Source organism: Pristiophorus japonicus, chromosome 14 (assembly GCF_044704955.1).
Source record: "Pristiophorus japonicus isolate sPriJap1 chromosome 14, sPriJap1.hap1, whole genome shotgun sequence".
Taxonomy (NCBI): Eukaryota; Metazoa; Chordata; class Chondrichthyes; family Pristiophoridae; genus Pristiophorus; species Pristiophorus japonicus.
The window spans coordinates 35,585,910-35,596,466 of record NC_091990.1 but is presented as its reverse complement, the minus strand read 5'-3'; the positions used below and the strand labels follow the sequence as shown (position 1 = coordinate 35,596,466).

The 10,557-nt window shown below is 40.4% G+C and overlaps 1 protein-coding gene across 3 annotated transcripts in view; it reads right to left on the bottom strand.

Moving 5' to 3' along the window:
* Window positions 1–1,170: 1,170 nt before the first annotated feature.
* Window positions 1,171–10,557, bottom strand: part of cap1 (CAP, adenylate cyclase-associated protein 1 (yeast)) — a 64,133-nt gene continuing 54,746 nt past the window's right edge. For all 3 annotated transcript variants that reach the window (XM_070899133.1, XM_070899135.1, XM_070899134.1), the window contains exons 11-13: window positions 9,453–9,535; window positions 5,117–5,257; window positions 1,171–3,461 (exon numbers count right to left, since the gene is read on the bottom strand). In XM_070899133.1, coding sequence (XP_070755234.1) covers window positions 3,378–3,461; window positions 5,117–5,257; window positions 9,453–9,535 — 308 coding nt within the window. In that variant the 3' untranslated portion in view covers window positions 1,171–3,377. The remainder of the gene's footprint in view (window positions 3,462–5,116; window positions 5,258–9,452; window positions 9,536–10,557) is intronic.

The window sequence follows — 10,557 nt, the reverse complement described above, 5'->3', positions numbered from 1 at the left end:
GTACCATCATGGCCTATTTATTTATAATAGTTTGTGCTCCAATTCTGGTACACATCGGATTGGTATTTAAATCCCAAAAGGTTTAATTCCACCCTGTGATTTGAGGAAATGTTAATTGTTGTGCATGGACCACTGTTTTTCATAATTTCACTGAAAAACCCATTACTTTTAAGGCTGCTGCCCCCAATTTCACTCCATAATCAGCTGTTGGAGATGTGCAAGAGCTTCCTCTTATGCAGAGAATAGGACCTTAACATGTCAGAAATCACAACCAAAAAATTCTGTGAACGCACATTGGGTCATGAATGAACTTCACTATCTTGCCACAAGTTGTAAGATTTAACGGAATTGGTAGGAGGTTTAGAGGGAATTTGAGGTGAAACTTCTTCACCCAGAAAGTGGTGAGGCTCTGGAACTCACTGCCTGAAAGGGTGGTAAAGGCAGAAAACCTCACCACATTTAAAAAGTACTTGGATGTGCACTTGAAATGCCGTAACCTACAGGGCTACGGACCAAGGGCTGGAAAGTGGAATGCTCTACGATGGCCAAAATGGCCTCCTCCACGCTGTAAATTTCTATGATTCTATAAATTACTTAGGCTGGCAGTATGTCAGTGATCCAGAAGCAACAAATATTCTTAATGTTGGATTTCCAAAAGGATTTTGGTTACTACATTGCCCCTGTTTCAAGTTTTTTGCTAATCCAGGATATCGCAGAGGTTAAGGAAGGAAAGCATCTTCAGAACCCTCTAGCATGACAGCTTGTGATTTTGCGCTCGGCGGCCTACGATTTTCAATCTATTCATCTTAATTGGCTGAAAATCAGATACTGACAAGTACAGATGTAGAAAAGCACAGCCAGTATGTTTTTCTGATGCAGGAACTAAACGTGTCCTTTCACTCATGGGATCTAGCGATTATCCCAGCCCAGTCTAATGGAATGGAAATCTTCTCGGAAAGCAGAAACTAGTTCCTAAAAACCCATGAAGTCCTCAGAATTCTGTTCAGACATCAGCAACTGTTTTACTTAATTCAGTTAGAAGTTGACCAGTTCTGATTAGATAATGGTTTAAGCTCAGGGATTTTGATGCATATTACTTTTACCCAAGGCCATTGATCTATAGCCTTGAAGAACTAAAGAAACTAGAAACAATCACAGAAAAAGTGACACTTTATAAGCAAGTTGGCAAATTTTATTTTATAGTTTAATTCCTGATGTACATAAGATAGCATAGTAACCACAAGTAGCAAGAACTGAGTTTGATCCCTCTTGCACGTGACTGAAATTATGTAAATTGATATTGAAACATTGATATCAGGTTTAGAACATACAATACAGTAACTAAGTTATCACACCAAAAGGAACGATAGACATCTGTCTGGTAGATGGGTAACAACTTGTTAAGAGCACAGGAACTGCTCACTGAGCAAGTTCATTTTAAATGTAAAGACTCACTGTATTGTACATTTCATATAAAATAAATGACAACTCATGAGTTCAAGGCAATTACATTAATCTCAATTTGGCTGTTTCAATCTTCCCAGTTTATAATTTGAAGTAATTTTCTGCAATAGCCTTGTAACCCAAGTGTAGCCATTTATAATCACGGTATATATTTATTGCGTCTGGTAAATTCCCACCACCACCATCGCCACAAATTCGTAAACTTACGAGGACTGCAAGTATCTCCCAACATATCCCCACAGAACTCGGACATGTAAATATACTGTAATCACAGCAAAGTTCAGTGGCCCATTCAGAAATCATAATATATACCGTTAGGCCCCAAATACTGCCCACCCATTAGTACAGTACAATATTGATATTTTCAAAATAAAAATTGAAATGAAGCTAATGCACAATATAATGAAAACAAAAGCACTAAAAAAATGATTGTGTGAAGTATCGATTCGGCAATGCTTTCTACTCTATATGAGTGGAATTTATTTTAAATTGAAAAGATTCTGAAAGAAAAAAAAATCTCTCGTACATAGTGCAACCAGTGCTGAAATGTTCATATCCAGAAACAAAATAGCCTTATTTAATCCATCTACTGAAACACTGGAGTAAATTAACACGTTAGAGAGAGGAATCAAAGTAATTTAACCCTTTATAAGAACCCCCCTCTCTGAAAGCAGACACCAAAAGTCAGGGAATGCATTGTATCAGCTATATTCTCAACAGATGCTGTACACAATTCAGCAGGAACCGGACCCTGAGAAAAGGTACAGCAGAGTTCCAATATTTTAATTATTTTAGCCACAACAGAGGACAAACCACGTCAGGGTCCCAACTTTAGCTTACATCTATTATGCTAGAAATAAAATTCAGGCCAAGCAAACTGTAGAAGTAGAAGTACAACTCGTGAAGCCACGTTGATAAAGTATGAGATGGATTAAGATTGAGAGAAATGATAAAAGATAGATTTTCATAGAAATTCTCATGTGTGTTTGGAAGGCATGGAATGCTTTAGAGACAGTCCACAAAATAATCGTATAATTTGCCCATATCCACGTTCTGCAGGAAATTAGACTGATGCACTTTAAATCAGTTTTCATACTTTCAAAACCAGATCCACAAGATTGGAGAGCTAATTGCATAAAAATAAGAAATTCAGGATTTCATCCTTTCACCCACAATTTTTGGTCTGGTTCATATAGGAATGGATGTGTTACAATTGTGCACATTGATCATTGTAAAAAAGGCTACATGGTCTCAAGGATAAAAAACAATCCCAGCAGTGCAGTGAATAGCTGTTTCACCCAGAACTTAAACTAAAAGCAACAGCTGTTCCACAGAGCGATCCCCAAAGCCTAATTAATCAAAGCAAGAGGCATAGAGTTAGAAGAAATTAAAGACAAAATTGTAATTGCATATCAGAACTCCCCTGTGCCTCGATGGCAGATCTTCAAGATTAGAATAGTATCCATGCATTGCAAATTTTAGAAATAATTTCTTTAAGCAAGGGCGACCACCTACCCCCAATAAGAGCTCAGCAATGTTAGTCTTTAGTAAAATTGTATTTTGGTGCAATATACTCACTCAAAAGAGCTCTCTCCAATTGTTCCCATCTCTCCACACTGTTCTACTCCCACAGATTCATGAATATGTATTCATATTGCTAGAATCTCAGAGACCGGCCATCATGCTCTAATCCAGCTACTTTAGGCCATTTTATACTGGAATGGGTAATTCCAGTACTTTTGAGGTATATGCTGTAGCAGATTAAGTACCTCTCATGAGGAGTGATAGGAGAAGTTTAAGAGTAGAATGTGCAGAAAGTTAGCTTGTTGCTTCTACAGATTAATCAGGCTCATCATTACTAGCAACGACATTAAGACCATGCCTGTGGGTAAACGCCCCCAGGATCCATACACTTAACAGGATATTTCTGTTACTGTAGTCACCAGTTTCTGCCCGTTCCAGACAGTCTTGAATTGTTCTGGGATAGGGTACTCAACCTATTAAAGAAAACCAAAAAGTAAACAAATGCTAGAATTTTTTTTTTTATTAATTACATGCATTTTCATAAAGATCAGCAATAATCATGCCTAGGGTCTGAATATTTTCTACTTTATAGCTAGTGATAGAATCGTCACGGCATCTCATTCGGCTCAGAACACAGATAAATAGGGGCGATGAAAAGCCAGTCATGCTCAGTGTTATTTAGCTTCACTTTCAGGATGTGCAAAAAAAAACTTTTTCACCTGCTACTAATGCAACAAAACACTCCAAGGAGTTTCACAGTTTGGGACCAGATTATTATGGGTGGAGTTTAACCACACTTTATTATGCCAAGTCCTATTGTAGGAACAAAGGAAAAGTTAAGGACTTAACTTCAATCCATCTTGCAAGCCCAAAATCCTAATACCTATTACCCACTCAAATATGTATTTGATGCTCCCAATTTTCCCACACCATCTGCTTCCCTGGGAAGTCTGTTCTATGTGTCCATCTACCCTTTTATGTTTGAGCCCATGTTCCCAGTTCTGGAGCTTGTAGAAACCTCAAACACATTACCAGGGTTCAATTCATCTGCTCCCTTAAGGTACTTCAATGCACCTCCCCTGAACTTTCTCTCCACAGTCAACAATTCCAGGCTTTTCAACCTCAGTTCATATTCCGTAAGCTGAGAATCAGTTTGATTGCTTTTTTTTCATACTACCTCCAGGCAGATATACCAGTGCCTTATTCTGGTTATCACTTTTTGGGATTTGTATTCTATTCTTTATGATACCATAGATAGCTAGGCGTTCATTATCCCATCCTTTCAGGATGCCTTCTAATACTTTACTCAACAGATGTTAGGCTCAATAGCCTGTAGTTGATGGGTCATGCCTGTGCCCCTTTTTAAAGGTCGACTCCATTAGCCTGCTTTCCAATCCTCAGGCAATGCATGTTCCAGGAACCTGCCCTCCCCTTGGATGTTATAGTTTGTTGTTCTTCACTATGGGTCAAGTGCCGAAGTAGAACTACTTTGAATTTCTGACCGATGATGAAACACTGGATGTTTAATAAGGACATGCAATTATTCAATACTTCTGCATAATATTGAGTTACAGTAGGAGGCACGCAGTAATATTCTCTTGCCATACCTCAATTGCAGTAAGCCAATTCTGTTGCATGTTTGTGTGCTAATGTACTACATCAAACTGCAGCCTGTGGGCCATATGTGGCCTTCTGAGGCCAGGCAATCTGGCTGTTGGAAGTCCAGACAACCTTGAGCGATTTGTCCTGTTGGAAATTTGAGGACCTGGAGATTTGGAAAAGGCTCTGGCCTGATTAGTAGATACATTCTAAATCAGAATGGCAAGGTCTCTTGAATCAACAACCAGAGATATATGTAAATGAATGGAAACATTGATTATAATTTGATGCTTTTCCCCCAATGCTCCATGATGGAGATTGCACAAATTCCTAAGTTTGAACAGCTGTTCTGCATTGGCTATTTCTAAACCATGTCTGGGGTACATCGCAGGGATGGAAAGAAAAACGTGAGGGCAAGTAAACTGATTATTGTTGCACACTTAATGGCTGACTGTAGGCCACTGGTTCAACCCTCTTCCTCCCTACAGAATTGTGTTCATGTTAAAAATGGTGAAAGAACTGTACTTACAAAATCTTCCTTGATGGGAACCAAGACGTTCATCTCAGAGGACTTGGCACTGACAATCTCACAACTGAGGGAATCCTTACTAAGGTAGACATGGCAGCCATCAGTCTTATTGATGGATATAGTTGGCACTTTACCCAACACCTGCAGAAAAAATTTTAGAGAACCACTTTGGATATGGACTTTACACATACAGCAAGCATCGGAATGAAAATCAATTCAGAAGGGTGTCTGCCTATTTGAAAATGTTAAACTAAGTAACCAAAACCAGATTCATCAATTTCTGGAATGTGTATAAAGGTTAGGAAAACTAAATTAAGGAAACAGAGCGCAGTTTAATTATGCGTCAACCTAATTTGAATTGAAAAAGGAGGGAGAGAGAAAACAGGGAATTATAGACCGGTTAGCCTGACATCGGTGGTGGGGAAAATGTTGCAATCAATTATTAAAGATGAAATAACAGCGCATTTGGAAAGCAGTGACAGGATCGGTCCTAGTCAACATGGATTTATGAAAGGGAAATCATGCTTGACAAATCTCCTAGAATTTTTTGAGGATGTAACTGGTAGAGTGGACAAGGGAGAACGAGTGGACAAGGGAGAACCAGTGGATGTGGTGTATTTGGACTTTCAAAAGGCTTTTGACAAGGTCCACACAAGAGATTAGTGTGTAAAATTAAAGCACATGGTATTGGGGGTAATGTACTGACATGGTTGGCAGACAGGAAGCAGAGAGTTGGAATAAACGGGTACTTTTCAGAATGGCAGTCAGTGACCAGTGGGGTGCTGCAGGGTTCAGTGCTGGGACCCCAGTTATTTACAATATACATCAATGATTTAGATGAAGGAGTTGAATGTAATATCTCCAAGTTTGCAGATGACACTAAGCTGGGTGGCAGTGTAAGCTGTGAGTAGGATGCTAAGAGGCTACAGGGTGACTTGGACAGGTTAGGTGAGTGGGCAAATGCATGGCAGATGCAGTATAATGTGGATAAATGTGAGATTATCCACTTTGGTGGCAAAAACAGGAAGACAGAATATTATCTGAATAGTGACAGATTAGGAAAAGGGGAGATGCAACGAAACCTGGGTGTCATGGTACATCAGTCATTGAAGTTTGGCATGCAGGTACAGCAGGCGGTGAAGGTGGCAAATGGCATGTTGGCTTTCATAGCGAGAGGATTTGAGTATAGGAGCAGTGAGGTCTTACTGCAGTTGTACAGGGCCTTGGTGAGGCCACACCTGGAATATTGTGTTCAGTTTTGGTCTCCTAATCTGAGGAAGGACGTTCTTGCTATTGAGGGAGTACAGCGAAGGTTCACCAGATTGATTCCTGGGATGGCAGGACTGACATATGAGGAGAGAGTGGATCAACTGGGCTTGTATCCACTGGAGTTTAGAAGAATGAGGGGATCTCATAGAAACATATAACATTCTGACGGGATTGGACAGGCTAGAGGCAGGAAGAATGTTCCTGTTGCTGGGGAGTTCCAGAACCAGGGGTCACAGTCTAAGGATAAGGGGTAAGCCATTTAGGACCAAGATGAGGAGAAACTTCTTCACTCAGAGTGGTTAACCTGTGGAATTCTCTACCACAGAAAGTTATTGAGGCCAGTTCGTTAGATATATTCAAAAGGGAGTTAGATATGTCTCTTAAGGCCAAAGGGATCAAGGGCTATGGAGAGAAAGCAGGAAAGAGGTACTGAGGTTGAATGATCAGCTATGATCTTATTGAATGGCGGTTCAGGCTCGAATGGCCTGCTCCTGCACCTAATTTCTATGTTTCTATGAAAATGGACCTTTTTCTCACTTGGATGATTGGAGATTACAAGACTCGCAACAAACCTGAAAAAAAATCTGTAGGGGTCATTAAAATCAGTTTGTACCAATGTTCACTAATAAATTGTTCGATTCAGGGCAATGAATTAATAAAACCAATTACCTCCCAATTTGAGGGGGGAAAACCCCACCTGAATTTTCACTGGTTTCTTATCAAATATCAGAGCCAGGGGTGCTTGTGCATCAAAGCAGTGATGTCAGCACATAATGTGTTGGCGTCACAGATGTGATGTGCACAGATCTCTGGATGTGATTTTCAGAATGAAAAGTAGTATTTAAAAAAAAGGACCTGGATCATCTTTAGCTATTATTAGACATTCTTGATACTGCAGAAAATGTCAGTCTTCCATCCTGAGTTAGGTATGGAGCAAATACAGCAGTACACTGACAGTTACTGACACTAGTCGCCTGAAAACTAAGGTTGAAGACTGATGCCGGTCAAAGACATTGCTTGCTAAAAGCAAGATCGCAACTGTTGCCCACAATTGTGGCTGTTCCCATGTGTAATCTCCAGCAATTTTTAATCTTACCATTATATACAGCAATAAAAGCATGTTCCTTAATGTAACTTTAAAATCAATGGGTTAGGTGTGAATCGGAAGATCAACCCATAAAAATGGTGTGTGAACTATTTGAAAAACAGTTACCGTCCCCACCCCACCCCCCCAGAAAAGTTACTCGCTTCCTTTCTTGAGTTTTAATGACGTTCAAAACAAAATCGACTTATTCTGAATATAGCGGAGTTTTTGGGGGTTTAATTTTTCACTTTTTTTAAAAGCTTGCTTATAATAAACAAAATCAATGCAACCTAAATTACATTTTCTTAGCCAGCTCTTTGGCCTATGTGTTTCCATATGTTACAGACATATTAGATCACCCATCCTTGAAAATTATAAATTGCTGTTTCCTGCAATGTTCTTTTCCTGTGTTGCAAGTCATTTTCTTGCTTTCACTGACTAAGGCAAGGATTCTTCGAGAGTTATAGATTGCACATCACTGAAGATTTCTTTTCAGGGCTGAAAACCCAAGAAGGGATCACTATGCCATATAATGAAAGCATCACCACGATGATGATTCGTTTCACCCACTTCCTTTTCTTTCCCTCATCCATCAAGATAATGACTCAAGCCGATAAGCATTTCCATAAACACCAGCATCCCTTTGGCACATCAGTTTAGTGGCAGCAGGTCATCTGGTCACGGGCTGGCGGAGGGCCTGATTTGTCACCCAATATCTGTACATGCAATTTCCAGCAGGGATCGAGAATGACCACCTGGATGATTTTTTTTCTTCTTTAGCCCTAGGCTAGGATAATTCAACATATCACAGACCAGGATTAAACTGGAGCTGTACAATTAATACTATACTCTCCTCACAGCCATCATGAGGATCATATAGCAAATTCCATAAAATTATATTTACTTAGCTTTCAACAGTGAAAGGAAATGAGCATTTCTAATTTTCCCAATTGGCAAGCAATAATCAACAGTTAATGTACTGGAGATTATTGCTCAATGTAATGGTAAGTGGAAAGTACCCACTCATCAATTTCTAAAGCTAATTAGGCAAATCAATCCTCAAGGTGGCTTTAAAAAAATTGTTCCTGGGATGTGGACATCAGTGGCAAGGGCAGTATTTATTGCCCATTCCCAATTGCCCTTGAGATGGTGGTGGTGGCTAAGGAGCTACATGCCTAGTATGCTACCAAGACAAGATGACCAGAACACCCCAGGTTCAACCAATTGAGTCATAGGAACTCGCTGATCTCTACAGGATAGTTAGGACAAAATTCAGCAGAATGCCCCGGATTAGAAAGACAAAGATCTGCCAGCGTTCCTGCTCCTGACTAGTATTTACTGACCCTGTGCTGGAAAATACGTATAATTATCAGGCAAGGACAAGGACTGAATTGGTTGCTCTCGTGATAGCCCAGTTCCCTATCCAAGTTCCTGTGAATAGCCACTTGCGCAAAGGAGCGGAGGGGCACTGATGTCCAGGGTCCAAGATGTAGTACCTTGGTTTAATTTGTCACCATAAATTTCACTACCACATTAACACAATGGCCTCCCTTCATTAGCTTCACACTCTCTCCATATGTTAGCTGAACACTTGCTTGCTGTTATTTATTTCAGATCAGGTTATTTTTCTCATCCTCTTATGTTCTTATTAATGTTGGGGAAGTCCAGAACCAGGGGTCATAGTCTAAGGATAAGGGGTAAGCCATTTAGGACCAAGATGAGGAGAAACTTCTTCACCCAGAGAGTGATGAACCTGTGGAATTTTCTACCACAGAAAGTTGTTGAGGCCAATTCACTAAATATATTCAAAAAGGAGTTAGATGTAGTCCTTACTACTAGGGGATCAAGGGGTATGGCGAGAAAGCAGGAATGGGGTACTGAAGTTGCATGTTCAGCCATGAACTCATTGAATGGTGGTGCAGGCTTGAGGGGCCGAATGGCCTACTCCTGCACCTATTTTCTATGTTTCAATGTTTCAATTACCTGAATTTTCACATCCCTGGAATTAATGATTTCCACAATTCCAACAACATCTTCAAAAACTAGGCCCATTTTCTTACAGTTATCTGTTTAAAAAAAAGCAACAGGATTGGTGTCAGGGTGTAGAAAGCTGCATCATTACACATACTATAAAATCCCACTAGCACTTGCATCTACTGAGCCTTTTCCAAGACGCTTACACAATTTGGCCAGTTACAAAGGACTTTATTTTTCTTTAAACATTGATTATATAATTGATCCCATTAATAAAGCCCTGGCCAATTGTAGCACCTCTACAGGTGGTGCTTTCAAGTACCGCCAGCGAGAGGTGCGCCGACGTGCAATGACACGGATTGCGTTTGTGTCGTACTTTCGACACTCTCCTGACCCGTACACCGCGGCCAGAATACCGCCAGGTCAAACCTGTCAGTGCAGTCCTGCCAGCAGCGGTATGAAAACCTGCAAAGGTAAGTTAAAGTTTTTACTTTTAAATTATTTTTCAGCGATTTGGTAGCTAAGAGTTTTGTGAATGTTTTTATAATGTTTTTTGTTGCCCCCCCCCGCCCCCCCCAAAAGCCTCTCTCGCAGCATACCTGGCCCCGGACTAAATTTGTCAAAATTCACGTTTTTCCGGCGCGAATCTTCGTACTACACCCCCCCCGTAACGAGACATAAAACCCAAAATTTCGGCCTAAAAACGGTAGCGCAGCAAAAATAGTAAGTTTCACGTATCACTACAGTTTGCCAAAAAAACCCGAAAGCTGAAAATCCGACCCATAGGGCGTTCGGTCACCAAGGTGGCCACTGTGAATATAACATAAGAGCAGAAGTAGGCCATTTGGCCCCTCGAGCCTGCTCAGCCATTCAGTAAGATCACGGCTGATCTGGGTCATGGACTCAGCTCCACTTCCCTGCCCGCTCCCCATAAACCTTTAAATCGCTCAAAAAATCTGTTCATCTCCATCTTAAACATATTCAATGACTCAGCTTCCACAGCTCTCTGAGGTAGAAATTCCATAGATTTACAACCCTCAGAGAATTCCTCCTCATCTCAGTTTTAAATCGGCGGCCCCTTATTCTAAGACTATAGGCTCAAATTTCCCCCAGC